Here is an 18,710-nt window from a genome sequence, read left to right as displayed (position 1 = left end):
GAAAGCAGGAGGGTGAGAGAACAACAGGAGGGAGAGGTGTTGAGCCCCGGAAGACAGAGTTCAGCTTGGCGGGGAACAAAGGCCCTGGCCAGCGCCATCTCTCTCTCCCATCCCCCAGCCGAAATCCCAAAGGGAACCAGTTTCTGTCACTGAACTTGCTTGCACAGTACAAACACCCAATGCTGTGCTTCTATGGATCCATCCCTCTGACAGGTCTGCCTGCCCCCGACCTGGTGCTGCAGTACCCCTCCCGCAGGTCAGTGACCACAAAGCGAACTAAGTCTGCCCTCCCTCCGCTGTGCACCTTGCACATCCACCCCGGCTAATAGGCCAGATCCCATCAAAGCAGCACCACAAGCCTGGCAGTGTGCAGGTAGCCCAGACAGGGGTCACACCACTCCATGGTGAGTCCTGCCCCTGGGAGAGGGGAAGATACGGTACACACCAGTCTGACTGCGGCCCCAGTGGTGGGCTGCGGGCAGACATCCAATCTGACTGCAGCCCTGCCCACCAACACAAGTTACTCCATTCAGCACAAGGGAAGTGCCCTGAAGTTCCGCGCCACTCCAGGGATTACCCAACATGACTAAATGGAAGAATTCTCCTCAAAAGAAACTCCAGAGAGTAATGACAGCTAATGAATTGATCAAAAATGATCTAAGCAATATAACAGAACATGAATTTAAAATAATAGTCAGAAAATTAATCACTGGGCTTGAGAAAAGGATAGAGGACAGCAGAGAATCTATTGCTACAGAGATCAGGGACTAAGAAACAGTCAGAAGGAGCTAAAAAATGCTATAAATGAGGTGCAAAAATAAAATAGAGGCGACCACAGCTGGGATTGAAAAGGCAGAAGAGAGAATAGATGAATTAGAAGATAAAATTATGGAAAAAGAGGAAGCTGAGAAAAAGATTTAAAAAATCCAGGAGTATGAGGGGAAAATTAGAGAACTAAGTGAGGCAATGAAATGCAAAAATATCCATATAATAGGGATTCCAGAAGAGGAAGAGAGAAAGAAAGGGGCTGAAGGTGTATTGAACAAATCATAGCTGAGAACTTCCCTGATATGGGAAATGAAAAAGGCATTGAAATCCAAGAGGCACAGAGAACTCCCTTCAGACCTAACCTGAATCGATCTTCTGCATGACATATCATAGTGAACCTGGCAAAATACAAGGATAAAGAGAAAATTCTGAGAGCAGCTAAGGATAAACGCATTCTAACATATAAAGGGAGACCAATAAGACTAGTGATGGATCTCTCTACTGAAACTTGGCAGGCCAGAAAGGAATGGCAGGAAATCTTCAACGTGATTAACAGAAAAAAGTATGCAGCCAAGAATCCTGTATCCAGCAAGTCTGTCATTCAGAGTAGAAGGAGAAATAAAGGTCTTCCCAAACAAACAAAAAATGAAGGAATTCATCACCACTAAACCAGCAATACAAGAGATCCTAAGGGGGACTTTGTGAGTGAAATGTTGCAAGGACCACAAAGTACCAGAGACATCACTACAAGCATGAAACCTACAGACATCACAGTGAGTCTAAACCCATGTCTTTGTATAATAACACTGAATGTAAATGGACTAAATGCTCCAACCAAAAGACGTAGGGTATCAGAATAGATAAAAAAAACAAGACCCATCTATTTGCTGTCTATAAGAGACTCATTTTAGACCTGAGGACATCTTCAGATTGAAAGTGAGGGGATGGAGAACTATCTATCATGCTACTGGAAGTCAAAAGAAAGCTGGAGTAGCCATACTTATATCAGACAAACGAGACTTTAAATTAAAGGCTGTAACAAAAGATGAAGAAGGGCATTATATAATAATTACAGGGTCTATCCATCAGGAAGAGCTAACAATTAGAAATATCTATACAGCGAATACAGGAGCCCCCCAAATATATGAAACAATCACAAACATAAGCAACCTTATTGACAAGAAGGTGGTAATTGCCGGGGACTTTAATACCCCACTTATAACAATGGATAGATCATCTAGACTCAGGATCAATAAAAAAGCAAGGGCCCTCAATGATACATTGGATTAGATGGACTTGATAGATATATTTAGAATGCTGCACCCCAAAGCAACAGAATATACTTTCTTCTCAAGTACACATGGAACATTCTCCAAGATAGATCACATATTGGGTCATAAGACAGCCCTTCATAAGAATACAAGAATTGAGATCATACCATGCACACTTTCAGAACACAATGCTATGAGGCTTGAAATCAACCACAGGAAAAAGTCTGCAAAACCTCCAAAATCACGGAGGTTAAAGAACACCCTACTAAGGAATGGATGGGTCAACCAGGCAACTAGAGAGGAAATTTAAAAATATGTGGAAACAAATGAAAATGAAAAGACAACAATCCAAACACTTTGGGATGCAGCGAAGGCAGTCCTGAGAGGAAAATACATTGCAATCCAGGCCTATCTCAAGAAACAAGAAAATCCCAAATACAATATCTAACAGTACACCCAAAGGAAATAGAAGCAGAACGGCAAAGACACCCAAAACACAGCAGAAGTAGAGAAACAATAACGATCAGAGCAGAAATAAACAGTACAGAATCTTGAAAAAAAACTGTAGAGCATATCAATGAAACAAAGAAGTGTTTTTTTGAAAAAAGAAACGAAATTGATAAACCTCTAGCCAGGCTTCTCAAAAAGAAAAGGGAGATGACCCAAATAGATAAAATTATGAATGAAAATGGAATTATTACAACCAATCCCTCAGAAATACAAGCAATTATCAGGGAATACTATGAAAAATTATATACCAACAAAGTGGACAACCTGGAAGAAATGGACAAATTTCTAAGCACCCACACACTTCCAAAACTCAAACAGGAAGAAATAGAAAACTTGAACAGACCCATAAACACCAAAAAAATTAAATGAGTTATAGAAAATCTCCCAAGAAATGAGTCCAGGACCACATGGCTTCCCAGGGAAATTCTACCAGACATTTAAAGCAGAGATAATACCTATCCTTCTCAAGCTGTTCCAAAAAATAGAAATGGAAGCAAAACTTCCAGACTATTTCTATGCAGCCAGCATTACTTTTATTACTAAACCAGACAGAGGCCCAGCAAAAAAGGAGAAATACAGGCCAATATCCCTGATGAATATGGATGCAAAAATTCTCAACAAGATACTAGCAAATCGAATTCAACAGCATATAAAAAGAATTATTCACCACGATCAAGTGGGATTCATTCCTGGGCTGCACGGCTGGTTCAACATTTGCAAATCAATCAATGTGATATATCACATTAATAAAACAAAAGAAAAGAACCATATGATCCTGTTAATTGATGAAGAAAAACCATTTGACAAAATTCAGCATCCTTTCTTAATAAAAACCCTCGAAAAAGTCAGGAGAGAAGAAACATAGTTAAAGATCATAAAAGCCATTTATGAAAAGCCCACAGCTAATATCATCCTCAATGGGGAAAAACTGAGAGCTTTCCCCCTGAGATCAGGAACACGACAGGGATATCCACTCTCACTACTATTGTTTAACACAGAGTTGGAAGTTCTGGCATCAGCAATCAGACAACAAAAAGGAACCAAAGGCATCAAAATTGGCAAAGATGAAGTCAAGCTTTCACTTTTTGCGGATGACATGATATTAACATGGAAAACCCAGAAGACTCCACCAAAAGTCTGCTAGAACTGATATATGTATTCAACAAAGTTTCAGGATACAAAATGAATGTACACATATCAGTTGTATTCTTATACACAAATAATGAAGCAACAGAAAGACAAATAATGAAACTGATCCTATTCACAACTGCAGCAAGAATCATAAAATACTTAGGAATAAACCTAACAAACGATGTCAAAGATCTGTATGCTGAAAACTATAGAAAGCTTATGAAGGAAATTGAAGAAGATATAAAGAAATGGAGAAACATTCCGTGCTCATGGATTGGAAGAATTAATGGTATTAAAATGTCAATACTACCCAAAGCCATCTACACATTCAATGCAATACCAATCAAAATTGCACCAGCATTCTTCTCAAAGCTAGAGCAAGCAATCCTAAAATTTGTATGGAACCACAAAAGACCCCAAATAGTCAAAGTAATCATGAAGGAGAAGACTAAATCAGGAGGCAGCACAATCCCAGACGTTAGCCTCTACTACAAAGCTGTAATCATCAAGACAGCATGGTATCGGTACAAAAACAGACACATAGACCAATGCAATAGAATAGAAACCCCAGAATTAGACCCACAAAAGTATGGCCAACTCATCTTTGACAAAGCAGGAAAGAATATCCAATAGAAAAAAAGACAGTCTCTTTAAAAAATGGTGCTGGGAAAACTGGACAGCAACATGCAGAAGGATGAAACTAGACCACTTTCTTACACCATTCACAAAAACAAAGTCAAAATGGATGAAGGACCTAAATGTGAGACAAGAAACCATCAAAACCCTAGAGGGGAAAGGAGGAAAGAACCTCTGTGACCTCAGCCGCAACAATTTCTTACTTGACACATCCCCAAAGGCAAGGGAATTAAAAGCAAAAGTGAACTATTGGGACCTCATGAAGTTACAAAGCTTCTGCACTGCAAAGGAAACAATCAACAAAACTAAAAGGCAACCAATAGAATGGGAAAAGATATTTGCAAATGACATATCTGACAAAGGGCTACTATCCAAAATCTATGAAGTGCTCGCCAAACACTACACCCGAACAACAAATAATCCAGTGAAGAAAGAGCAGAAAACATGAATAGACACTTCTCTAGAGAAGACATCCGGATGGCCAACAGGCACATGAAAAGATGCTCAACGTTGCCACTCATCAGGGAAATACAAACCAAAACCACACTCAATACCACCTCATGCCAGTCAGAGTGGCCAAAATGAACAAATCAGGAGACTATGGATGCTGGTGAGGATGTGGAGAAATGGGAACCCTCTTGCACTTTTGGGGGGAATGCACACTGGTGCAGCTGCTCTGTAAAACAGTGTGGAGGTTCCTCAAAAAATTAAAAATAGAGCTACCCTATGGCCCAGCAATAGCACTGCTATGAATTTACCCAAGCGATACAGGAGTGTAGGGGCACGTGTACCCCAATGTTTATAGCAGCACTTTTAACAATAGCTAAATTATGGAAAGAGCCTAAATGTCCATCAACTGATGAATGGATAAAGAAATTGGGGTTTATATACAGAATTGAATAACTATGTGACAATGTGAAAGAATGAAATATGGCCTTTTGTAGCAATGTGGATGGAACTGGAGAGTGTTCTGCTAAGTGAAATAAGTCATACAGAGAAAGACAGATACCATATGTTTTCACTCTTATGTGGATCCTGAGAAACTTAACAGAAGACCATGGGGGAAAGGAAGGGGGAAAAATAGATACAAACAGAGAGGGAGGGAGGCAAACCACAAGAGACTATTAAATACAGAGAACAAACTAAGGATGGATGGGGGAGCAGGGGAGAGGGAAAATGGGTGACGTGCACTGAGAAGGACACTTGTTGAGATGAGCACTGGGTGTTGTATGTAAGCCAATTTGGCAATAAATTATATTCATAAAAAATAAAAAGACTGACAATAGCTAGTGGTCGTGAGAATGTGGAACAATATGTCTCATACATTGTTAGTGGGTTTATAAAACAATACAGACATTTTGGAAAATGTTTTGAGAGTTTCTTATAAAATTACACATTATCTTTCTTTCTTACCATCTGATGTAGCAATTTACTCTTAAGTATTAAACCAAGGTAAATGAATACATGTGTCCACAAGAAGATGAATATTCATAGCGGCTATTTTTAATTTTTTGAGGAATCTCCACACTGTTTTCCAAAGCGGCTGCACCAGTTTGCATTACCCCCAATAGTACAAGAGAGTTCCCATTTCTCCACATCCTCACCAGCATCTGTAGTTTCCTGATTTGTTCGTTTTAGCCACTCTGACCAGTGTGAGGTGGTTAGCTTTAGATATTGTAGTATGCATTGCAGTTTTAATTTGATTCCCTTAATGACAAATTATATCAAGCATTTTTCATGTTTATTGGTCATTCACATTTTGATGAGGTGTGTGTTCAAATATCTTTCCTGCTGTTTATTCTGTTGATGGTCCTATAATTGTATTGTAAGCATTCTTGATGTATTCTGAATACAAATCTTTTATCAGGTATGTGATTTACAACTATTTTTTCCCAATAAGTAGCTCATATTTTAATTTTCTTAACAATGTCTTTTTTTTTCAATATATGAAGTTTATTGTCAAATTGGTTTCCATACAACACCCAGTGCTCATCCCAAAAGGTGCCCTCCTCAACGCCCATCACCCACCCTCCCCTCCCTCCCACCCCCATCAACTCTCAGTTTGTTCTCAGTGTTTAACAGTCTTATGCTTTGGCTCTCTCCCACTCTAACCTCTTTTTTTTTCCCTTCCCCTCCCCCATGGGTTTCTGTTAAGTTTCTCAGGATCCACATAAGAGTGAAATCATATGGTATCTGTCTTTCTCTGTATGGCTTATTTCACTTAGCATCACACTCTCCAGTTCCATCCACGTTGCTACAAAAGGCCAGATTTCATTCTTTCTCATTGCCACGTAGTGTTCCATTATGTATATAAACCACAAATTCTTTATCCATTCATCAGTTGATGGACATTTAGGCTCTTTCCATAATTTGGCTATTGTTGAGAGTGCTGCTATCAACATTGGGGTACAAGTGCCCCTATGCAGCAGTACTTCTGTATCCCTTGGGTAAATTCCTAGCAGTGCTATTGCTGGGTCATAGGGTAGGTCTATTTTTAATTTTCTGAGGAACCTCCACACTGCTTTCCAGAGCGGCTGCACCAATTTGCATTCCCACCAACAGTGCAAGAGGGTTCCCGTTTCTCCACATCCTCTCCAGCATCTATAGTCTCCTGATTTGTTCATTTTGGCCACTCTGACTGGCGTGAGGCGCTGTTGTTTAAACTTAGTGTTGGAAGTTCTAGCATCAGCAATCAGACAACAAAAGGAAATCAGAGGCATCAAAATTGGCAAAGATGAAGTCAAGCTTTTGCTTTTTGCAGATGACATGATATTATACATGGAAAATCCGATAGACTCCACCAAAAGTCTGCTAGAACTGATACATGAATTCAGCAAAGTTGCAGGATACAAAATCAATGTACAGAAATCAGTTGCATTCTTATACACTAACAATGAAGCAACAGAAAGACAAATAAAGAAACTGATCCCATTCACAATTGCACCAGGAAGCATAAAATACCTAGGAATAAATCTAACCAAAGGTGTAAAAGATCTGTATGCTGAAAACTATAGAAAGCTTATGAAGGTAATTGAAGAAGATATAAAGAAATGGAAAGACATTCCCTGCTCATGGATTGGAAGAATAAATATTGTTAAAATGTCAATACTACCCAAAGCTATCTACACATTCAATGCAATCCCAATCAAAATTGCACCAGCATTCTTCTCAAAGCTAGAACAAGCAATCCTAAAATTCATATGGAACCACAAAAGGCCCCGAATAGCCAAAGTAATTTTGAAGAAGACCAAAGCAGGAGGCATCACAATCCCAGACTTTAGCCTCTACTACAAAGCTGTTATCATCAAGACAGCATGGTATTGGCACAAAAACAGACACATAGACCAATGGAATAGAATAGAAACCCCAGAACTAGACCCACAAACGTATGGCCAACTCATCTTTGACAAAGCAGGAAAGAACATCCAATGGAAAAAAGTCTCTTTAACAAATGGTGCTGGGAGAACTGGACAGCAACATGCAGAAGGTTGAAACTAGACCACTTTCTCACACCATTCACAAAAATAAATTCAAAATGGATAAAGGACCTGAATGTGAGACAGAAAACCATCAAAACCCTAGAGGAGAAAGCAGGAAAAGACCTCTCTGGCCTCAGCCGTAGCAATCTCAAACTCGACACATCCCCAAAGGCAAGGGAATTAAAATCAAAAATGAATTACTTGGACCTTATGAAAACAATGTCTTTTGAAGAGCAAAGGTGAAGCACCTGGGTGGCTCAGTTGGTAAGCGTCGAACTTCAGCTTGGGTCATGATTTTGCGGTCCGTGTGTTCGAGCCCCATGTAGGGCTCTGTGCTGACAGCCTGCTTCAGACTCTGTGTCTCCCTCTCTCTGTCCCTCCCCTGCTTGCTCTCTCTCTCTCTCTCTCTCTCAAAAATGAATAAACATTTAAAAAAATGAAGAGCAAAGAGTTTTTGTTTGTTTACTTTAATTTTGATGAGGTCTTTTTGTGCCGTTGAGAAACAGCCTAACCCAAGGACACAAAAATTTTCTCCTGTTTTCCTCTAGTTTTATAGTTTTAGGGTTTGTCCATTTCTTGTTAAATTTTGTATATGATGTGCGGTAAGAATTGATCATCTTTTTTTTATATGGATTTACAATTGTTCAACCACTATTTGTTGTATTTGTTGGAAGATTGAACTTTCTTTGTTCATTGAATTACCTTAGCACCTTTTAAGAAAATACGTGTGTGTGTGTGTGTGTGTGTGTGTGTCTTTTTTTCTACACTGTTTTCTCTTGATAGATATGTCCACCCTTTTGGCAATAACATAACTTATTGATTACTATAGTTTTAATTATAAATCTATTCAGAACACTTTTGTGACCATTAGTTTATTTGAGTTTTACAACCCTCAAACCTAGAATTGCCAAAGATTACTAGTATTATATACATTTCACTGATGAGCAAATAGAATCACAGAGAGTTTAATTGGTCTGCTCAAGTTTACACAGTGATCAGTAGAACTGGCACTAAAATCCTCTCAAATCCTAGTCTATTGTTCTTTTCTTAGGAAACTAACAAAATAGTAAAGAGAGACTGTGTGTCAAATCAGTGGTACACAGTGGTACATTGGAGATATTATCTGAATAACAGACTCCTATATAAAGTCAGGGAGCTCAACAAACTACTTAAGACTATAATAATTTTATTCCCCCCTTGGTAGAAAATGGTCTTTTTAGTTCTCAGTATTTGGCTTTGTGAATGGCACATTCAGTATTACTGCATCTGCTATTGCTCTTTAGTTGGGGTAATTGGACTTTGCCTGTTCTTAATCCTAACAAAAATGCTAATTAGGTTTAATATAGGAGTATTCTTTCCAAAAGGAAATTGTTTCTTGAGATTTCTTCTACTGGAATTTTTTATTGTATTTTTGACCTTGAAAATTGTTTTCTTTTGTTGATTTGTTTAAAAGCCTTTGGGTAACATGATAATTTCCTTCTGTGCTTTATATTCTTTATACTAAAATGTTATTTTCTTTACTGTCCTTCTAATTTGATTGCTTTTTGGAATTTTACTGTGCATCAAACATATATAATCCTAGGTTTTCATAAGGTAATGATATTATCTGATGTTTTCTCGCTCAGAATGAAGAAGTCAGATTCATTGAAAATGAGCTAGAGATTCAAAAGCAAAAATACTTTAAACTTCAGACATTTGTTAGAAGCTTGATACTAGCTATGAAAGCTGATGATAAGGAACAGCAGCAGGTAGGTGCCAGAAGAGAATAGTAAGCTGTAACGTATCATGTTGAAAAATGACATGTCACACTTGAGTTCTTAATATTTTTTTTATTTTTCTACTTCATTTCTGCTTGGCAGAAATCAAGAAAGGATTTGTTACTTTATAATCTTTTTTTATTATTTAGCACAATATTTTTAAGAATAGATGTTCAGATATGCGTGTGATACTTTAGTAAGAAATCAAAATAATTGTTAATTTAAGGCTAGATTTAAGTAGGGGGAAATAATTTTTAAAAATATGTTTTAAAGAAACTCTCAGAGTGTTTGTAGAGACCAGGCTACCCTAACTGAAGAGGCACATATTTTGGAAACTTTCTTGAATAAACGAGGTAGGGTATTTGCCTCTCTTCTGGATTTCAGTTACCCTCTAGACCTCACTAGATTTCACAAATGTTTGAATATCTTTTATTCCGTGATACGTTGCTTATCACTAAAAAATATGAAATTACTTTGTGAAATTCTTTGTGACCACAATGCATCATTTACTTTTCCCAGTTTAACTAGAATGTTTGATTCCTTTACCCCAAAGGTGAAATGTGATGTCTTTTGTTTGTCACTATGGATTTTTATTTAAAAATTCCTCCTAAATTACACTTTCTGTCCCATTATTTTTCATGGTAAATTTGTATAAAATGTATTAAGGTTGCTAAAAATTATGGAATGTTATTAAATGTTCTATTCAATACTAAATGATACCAAATTTGCTTCTGAGTTGTACGCTATCGTGTTGATTTCTTGTCAGAGACATTCAGTGAATAGTATGTCACACAAGTAACCATTGATTTGGAAGCAGTCTTGTAGGCTTTTATTTAGTAAGTAATCTCAATAGTAGTGTACAAATTCATCCCTTATATACAAGCAAGACTGACATGTGTAGTTCATCTCAGATATGTCCAGGGAAAAATAATAGAGTCTTAACAGCCCACTGTTTTTCTTTTTAAAGAGAGGAATTTATTCATGAGATTCAATCCAGTATGTACATTTTGCTCTCCCCATGCCTCACACACACAGACTTTCCAAGACAGCAGTCTTCGGTTACCTTTACCATCTTTATTTAAGCATGTTATTGTTTTATATTGTTTTATGTGAGGTATCATATTCTATGGCATATTAAAAGTGTGTTTGTTGTTTAGGAATATAAACTATGGATTTTAAGTGAATAAGGTGGCAGTATTAATCATGGTCCCAAGGGTACTGTAAATTTTAAATAACTGTAAAAAAAATAGGTTCAATCAGAGAAATAACTTGGAGTGTGGTCCTGGTCCCAAAAGTTATGACATTGTTTTGAATTCAGAGTTACAAGGCCAGCTAACTAGCATCTAGGTGTCTTAATATCTTGGAATGGTGCACAGAATGCATTTTGTTTTCTAATTATAACCTCATCCTTGTCTTCGTTCTTTCCCCAAGAATACTCACAAATAAGAAAAGTAAATATTATGTATTTTACTTTTCTCCTTCTCTTATACTTTTCCTCTGATAAAAGACTAATGAAAAAAAAAAAACTATGACAAAACATTGGCCATCAAAAAGGAGAAAGTCACACAAAACCTGTACTGAAAGTTATATCATATATAATCAGCACCCAAATAGAAACTACAAATTTGTATAGTTGAGATCAGGTATAATCAGTCTCATAATATAGAAGACACCAATAGTAGTTTATGAAAGTTATTATGCTGATCTTTTAAGTTACTAATCTTTATGTTTTGAGATACTTAGAGGTTTATTTATGCAAGAAATTAATGTATATTCTACTTAACAAAAGAAAACCATGTGTCATTGGTTTCTCATTTTTTAAAATCTGGTTTTTTTTTTCATTAGTTTTGGTTTTGGTAAGCTGAGATAAGTGGTCCATAGAATATGTTTCCCCAGTGGAACTGGGTTCTAAAAATATATGACACTGTCTGATTGAAATACTAGATTACCCAAATGTTTTGTTAATTAACAGCCATTTTTAATTAAAAATAATGTTGCCAGCACTATACTACATGAGTTACTGTCTTTCTTCCCATGATAATTAACTGTGTGATCCCAACCAGGTCAATTTCTTCCCTTGAACTTCCAATTTCTCCACTTTGCAAGGAAAATATGCATTATTAATGTTATGAAAATTGGCATTCATACCCATAGGGCTTAGAATACGTGTTATAAAAACATACTATATTTGGGAATTAATTTAATCTTTTGGGAAAGATTTACTTTAGGATCTATAAAAAAGGCAATTCTAGCAATTGTCATAATCCATAGATTTGTTCAGTGTGGCAATGTTGCAATCCAATAAGATATTAAAAAGAATTTTGAAGTGGACTTCATGCTTTAGAAGTTCCTATGCTGCTTTATATATACTCAGTCAGCTACATGAATGCAATCACACACACACACAAAAAAAACTCTTTTGATTTGAAGGTCTCCCCACCAGAATTTAGAATGTCATTAAGTCTGCTCATTCACTTAACTTTTTAATATTCTAAGCACATGTTCAATGAATGTTAGTTCGAGCACTTTGCCCTTTTTAACATGGCTTCTTCACAGTTGCAAAGTGAATTAAATCCAGTGATGTATTTCTAATAAACTATGATCAGCTAATATTAGCAAAGGCTTTGTTTCACCTTGACTGGGATAGTGATAAATATCTATTCTAAAAGGCAATGTCTCTGTGTCCTTTTACTAAAATCTAATACCTTAGAAAGTGTATAGTACCATTAGACGACTGCTTTGTAAATACTCCAAATTTCAGCAAGAAGTTCATGAGCTATTTAATAGTATAAAATATATAACTTTTCTATCAGATAGGATTTGGTCTTTCCTTATGCAGATTGACAAAAAGGAGGAAGTTTTTAATCTTGTCTCTCTGCTATTAGACAAAATGTATAGATGTCACTTATTTTAATAAAGAGAATAGAATATGTCTTATTTCAACAGTGGATTTAATAACTTCTCCAACATTCCCTATCTTTCTATTCCTTAATTCAGTAGTCGAAAATTTGCATATGTTCCCATTTCCCTGGTCCTTGTTTACTACTGCATCCAAATCCCACACTACAAGTAATTCTATCTCAAATTGCCCATATATGCTACATTATTTTTAGTATTTGGAGCTTCAAATCAATCATTTAGTTCACAGTTTTTTTATGATAAAGTGGGCATTAGCACTATCAACCACATAAATCTTTAATCATTTATTTCTCTAGTATGGATGCATGTTCTGTAACTCCAGTTGAAACAATTATACCATGGCAAAGCTTAGTTCATGGCTCTTGGCTTATCCTAATTACTTATAGAGAAACGAGCAGACCTTTAGATACATAATTTCACAGCTGTGAATTGCTCAGCTGTGCCCTGGTGAATGCTTGGCCATCTATGGGCATAGCCTAAGAAAAGAAAAAAAAATACTTGGAATTTTCAAGTTGTTAATGTTCAGTCTAAAGTAAAATAACTGAGGGGCGCCTGGGTGGATCAGTGAGTTAAGCATCCAACTCTTGGTTTTGGCTCAGGTCATGATCTCATGGTTCGTGAGTTCGAGCCAGGCTCCACACTGAAACTACAGAGTCTGCTTGGGATTCTCTCTTTTCCTTTCTCTCTTCCCCTCCCCTGCTCATTCTCTCTGTCTCTCTCTCAAAATAAATGTAAAAAAGTAAGTAGAATAACTGAGCTTTTTTCCTAATTGATAAGTTCTTTCTCCCACTGACGTACAAAATACTCTTGTGAAATGAGGTTTTCTCTAAAGGACAACATAAGTGGGCAGGAATATTTTAATAAGGAATATAATTTTAAAGCCCTTTAGCACTGATCAGTGGGCATTTAAAACTAGTATACTACTTGGCAATGAGAAAGAATGAAATATGGCCTTTTGTAGCAACGTGGATGGAACTGGAGAGTGTTATGCTAAGTGAAAGAAGTCATACAGAGAAAGACAGATACCATATGTTTTCACTCTCATGTGGATCCTGAGAAACTTAACAGAAGACCATGGGGGAGGGGAAGGGAAAAAAAAGTTAGAGAGGGAGGGAGCCAAACCATAAGAGACTCTTAAAAACTGAGAATAAACTGAGGGTTGATGGGGGGTTGGAGGGAGGGGAGGGTGGGTGATGGGCATTGAGGAGGGCACCTGTTGGGATGAGCACTGGGTGTTGTATGGAAACCAATTTGACAATAAATTTCATGTTAAAAAAAACTAGTATGAAAATCACTTATCTCAAATATTTCAGAGAATTTGGTTCAGAATAGTTGCTCATTTCCCTCCTGATTTCCCTTTTGCTTAGGGTTTCACTCTACATAATTCACATTCTCAGGATCTAGTATTTTGTTAGTTTCTTAATATATTGTATGAAGTTTTTCTTTTACATAAAGTATTGTATAAGGTCCTGAAGAGAAATGCTCCATTCTTTAAGTTCATGAAGGTAAATCAACAAGAGAGAACCAAAACTATTAACATAAAATTGGGGGGGGGAGGGAAACTTGTCCTCACACTAATTTTTAAAAATTGATTTTTCTGACTTAGGCACTGCTGTCAGATTTACCTCCTGAATTAGAAGAGATGGATTTCAACCATGCCTCGCCGGAGCCTGATGATACCTCATTCAGTGTGTCTTCTTTATCAGAGAAAAATGCCTCAGACAGTTTGTAATTTGAGGGGGCATATATGACACAGCATTTTGGCTAAGAGGTGTGCATTTCAAGATAACTGCATTCTGTTGCCTCAAAATTCTTCAGTTGGAAAAACATATTGTTGAAACTGACATGCCCTGTGAAGAATGGACAAGATATAATGGCTACAGTGTAAAAAATGTATGTGAAATTTAAGAGCAGTGTTTGAGAATTTTTTTCCAAATTGGTAAAACTTTGGTGAAAATTGTATTTAATTTTTAGGAATTTAGCTATGAAATGCATAACGCTTAATTTCTGAAATATTTATGTTTGGTTTTTAGAAGAATCTTAGTTTTAGTAATAGTTTTGACCAGAGACACAAAAAATAAAGGTATTTCAACATTGCTTATCAAGTTACTAACACTTGGTTAGTTTTGTTTTGTAGCCATTACATCTTCCTTCTCTCACCTTTTCCTATATCCACATACACTTTTACTCAGGAAAGTGGACTCAAATTTGAAAGAAAAAAAAACTTTAAAAATGATTTTACCTGGGTGAGTCCTGGGATTTATTTTCCAATTCCTATGAGAATTTGACTTCAGTTAATGATTGAAAATTGAAGTGATTACTGGTATATAATTGTAAATTGATGGCATTCCTCCATTTCCTAACCCAAATATTTGGGGAGAAGTGGGAAAGCACTATGGAAAAGTAATTCACCAACATGAAGTCAAATAAATTATTAAGTGTACAGAAACAAAATGTTGTAAAAAATTAGTCTTAATGGGGATTCTTCATTGTTGCAAATGGCAAATATTGATAAGATTCACATTCCACTAATAAATTTGTGTAACTGAGTTAGTTGAAATGTTGCACAAATATTACACGTTTATCACTATCTTTATAATATTTTTCAGTTACATTTTATGAAACAGGAAGTTAAGGTAAGGCACTGAGATTTCTTTTTTAATCTGGTCACTCAGCTTTGCCACAAAATTTACCTCATTCTCATGTGAAGCTTCTACAGAGCCATCAGCCAAGGATAATATCCAAAAAAGTTATACACTACTATGGTTGTGAATCACAGTTCTAATTTCCTGGATACTATTCTTTTTTTTTTTTTTGAAGGGAGTGAGTGGCAGACAGAGAGAGAGAGAATCCTAAGCAGGCTCCAGGCTCAGCACAAAGCCCAGACAAGGGACTTGATTTCACAACAGTTGAGACCATGACCTGAACCAAAATCAAGAGTTGGACGCTTAACTGACTTGGTCATCCATGTGTCCCTTCTGGATACCATTCTATGAATACACTCTGAAATGGACATGCTACACAGTTGTACCAGATTGCTACACACTGTAGATGATTCTTTGCAGATCATTCCTTCTGGGGTACCAGAAGGCATTACCAAGACACATAGAAAGGAAAATACCAGTTTCTCCCTGAGCCACACAGCATCATGTATTTATGAGTTGGCTGTGTGGATTTGTGTTGCATGGTTAAATTACTGTCTATTTCTAAAAGATTAATGAAGTAGCTACATGGCTGCTTTGGTCATCACGTTTCTGTGTCATATATTTTTGTAATTTGTAAGTAAAACAAATTTTGATCTTGGAATTCACAAATACTAATTTATGAATACAGAAAAGAAGTCATGACTGTCTTTGACCTTGAAATGCTCCCTCCCCACATACACAAATAGGTAAGGTTCATTGATAATCCTTCATTTTGTCAGTAATTTATTATTGTTGCCATGCTACTGCTATGGTTCTTTTGTTAGAAATATTACAGTGGTTAAGTCCAATCCTTTTTAGCTGGAAGCCATATGGTTCTTTGTAAATGATGCTTAGTACTTCTGGCTGACAAGTAAAATTCCACTCAAAAAAGAGTGCTGAAAAGAACCCCAGACATTAGGATTAAATTTAACAGTTACACCAATTCTTCCATGATATAAAGAGTCCCTACTATATACAACATTCTTAAGGTAAAATGAACAAATTCCAGGCTTTCAAGTCTCTCCTAGGAGCTCCTTCCTAGTCATTGAGTTTATCTTTAAACTCTACTTTCTTCTGCTTCAGTTTAAACTCTTATTATTTGTTTCTTGTCACTAAGTAAAGATAGCTCATTCTCTCCTACATCTTTCAACTTTATGGTTTGCATTTGTCACACCCCAGCAATTTGTCACCAAATAAAAAAAAAAATCTTATTGAACTATTGCTATAGGGACATTGGATTTCTACTCAGCAAGCCACACACTTCAAAACGAATTATGTCTTTTCACTTTTTCAGGAATATTAATAAAAATTATTTAAGCAGAAATTTTAATAGATTTAAAGATTCTGTTAGGTTTAATTCCTAGAAAAACATCTTATCTACAATTTTGAGAACAAACATAAATGATTCCTTTGTCCCTATTTAAAATTCCATTAAAATAGAAGCAGTACACTTAAGAATCCTTTTGTTTTGGCGTTTGTGTTTCAGCACCATAATTATTTATTTTACTCTCATAAAATTAAACATTTTATGGGAACCTTGGTAGCTCAATCGGTTGAGTATCTGACTTGTGCTCAGGTCATGATCTCAGTTTGTGAGTTCAAGCTCCACATTGGGCTCACTGCTGTCAGTGCAAAGCCTGCTTCAGATCCTCTGTCCCTATCTCTCTCTGCCCCTCCCCTGTTTGTGCTCTCTCAAAAATATATGAACATTTAAAAAATTAAACATTTTAAAAACAAAATATAGTTGTTCTGTAGCAGGAACCAAAAGAAATAGCTGTATCTAGAAAAAATCATAATTGACAGAATGAAATTAAGCATTGCAGATTTTTTAAACGATACCAAGGTCAAGTACTAAAAACCTATTATGAAGAAAATATATCTTTAACACATATAGATGGAATTTTTGAGACATCTTAAAGCAGAAAACATATCAGTTTGACTGCTTTTGTGATATTTTCATGAATGGGGGGAGAAAAACAGCTAGTGTTTCTTTCTTTTGGGCTTTGACACATTAAAGCAGACTATACTATCTGGAGTATTTCTCACAAAGACAGATACCAAGGTGAAAAAAACTTGTTTTTCCTTCTACTACATTTTGATGTCTGCTTTCAGCTTAGGATAACCAACCAGTTTCTAAGCAACAAAGTATATATAAGGGCACTTGCCTTAAATGTGTATTAAAAAATAACTTGAAGGTACCTTCCTCATTTCAGCCAAGCTAACGTTAGTCACAAGAAAACGAGAACTGCAGTGATGCTGGAGAATGGAAAAATTAGCACATGCAAGGACAACCTCAAAAGAAAATTGATCTTTTCATGAAAAATGGGGATGTTTTGTTTTAAGATCAGGTATCAACATTAAGACTTCTATGCTACCATTGTAATAATGATAAAAACATTTATCATTGTTGGAGAAAAAATGCTGCAAACCACTCACATCCTGTGCTCTGTATACTACCAAGACTTCAAAAATGTTGAAGAAGCCATTTTTCCAAAGGCAACAGCATGTATTTTAAGGCACTTTCATAGTCCACCATCTTTAAGTTTGTAGAGAAAACATGAGTAGTGAATTTAAAAGAATTTTAGGCTCTAAGTTAGACTTTGTTGCCTTCTGTTTTGGGGGAAGAGGGGAAATTCCACTCATTTCCTAGGAATAGTTTCCTCATCTTAGCCTGATAACTTATGGTCATTTTTAAGAGAAATTCTGAAAATGTTTCCTTCACATTGTAGTGATGGTGTACCAGGAATATTATCTATTTAAAAAATATATATGAGATTTTCATTCAGGTCCTAAAAATGCCAAATTTTGACTTATTAGCCTTTTAAGGGAGCTATCAGTACTATAATATTTAAGAGATGAGTACATGGGTTTATCTTTGAAGTTGGCATTATCCTTGGGAGACAACACTATCATACTCATAATATCAAGCTATGCTCTGCGATAATATGAGGGAGAAGCCTACTAATTTGTGAGACTGCAGTCAGCATGCCATTGCCAAAACCAACCCATTATTTAAGAGCAGATTTGCTAAGAGGGAAAAGATAATAAAATAATATTTTCTTGAAAATAAATATGATTGTTCCATTAAAGTTTATACTGAGTATATATTGCTCTGCATTGGAATTTTATTTTGTATTAACTTGTTAAGTAGTTCCTTTAAGCGATCTTGCATCCCATTTTACTGATACTACCTCTGAAATATACTACCACCTTGAAACCACATCACTGTAATGTGATCTTTTGTAGGGTTTTTATTTAAAGTTTTATAGAGGCAATAAATGATTTCTAACTAATAGACATCTATTTCTTTCTTTTAATGTTTACTTTCCAAGTCTTTGTGTTTTAAGCATTGTTCCCTTTTTAAAGATAATTTTTGTCCTCCCCAAAATAAGGTTCTTGTAAAAAAAAAGGCCCCCAAAATACAGAGAATGATAAGGTATTGGGGGTCAGAGAAGGGAGAACATGGAATGCTCACGTAGAAATTGTCACGTAGAACTGGACAGCAACATGCAGAAGATTGAAACTAGACCACTTTCTGACACCATTCACAAAAAT

General features: G+C 36.1%; 1 protein-coding gene across 2 annotated transcripts in view; it reads left to right on the top strand.

Moving 5' to 3' along the window:
• The window catches only part of HDX (highly divergent homeobox), a 167,383-nt gene extending 148,938 nt beyond the window's left edge, over positions 1 to 18,445 (top strand). For both annotated transcript variants that reach the window (XM_049644008.1, XM_049644009.1), the window contains exons 9-11: positions 9,421 to 9,543; positions 14,078 to 14,242; positions 17,369 to 18,445. In XM_049644008.1, the coding sequence (XP_049499965.1) occupies positions 9,421 to 9,543; positions 14,078 to 14,203 (249 nt within the window). In that variant the 3' untranslated portion in view covers positions 14,204 to 14,242; positions 17,369 to 18,445. The remainder of the gene's footprint in view (positions 1 to 9,420; positions 9,544 to 14,077; positions 14,243 to 17,368) is intronic.
• The last annotated feature ends 265 nt before the right edge of the window (positions 18,446 to 18,710 follow it).

The sequence above is a fragment of the Panthera uncia genome, chromosome X (assembly GCF_023721935.1).
Source record: "Panthera uncia isolate 11264 chromosome X, Puncia_PCG_1.0, whole genome shotgun sequence".
Classification (NCBI taxonomy): domain Eukaryota; kingdom Metazoa; phylum Chordata; class Mammalia; order Carnivora; family Felidae; genus Panthera; species Panthera uncia.
The sequence above is the reverse complement of the archived record's forward strand: the minus strand, read 5'-3'. Positions and strand labels throughout refer to the sequence as shown.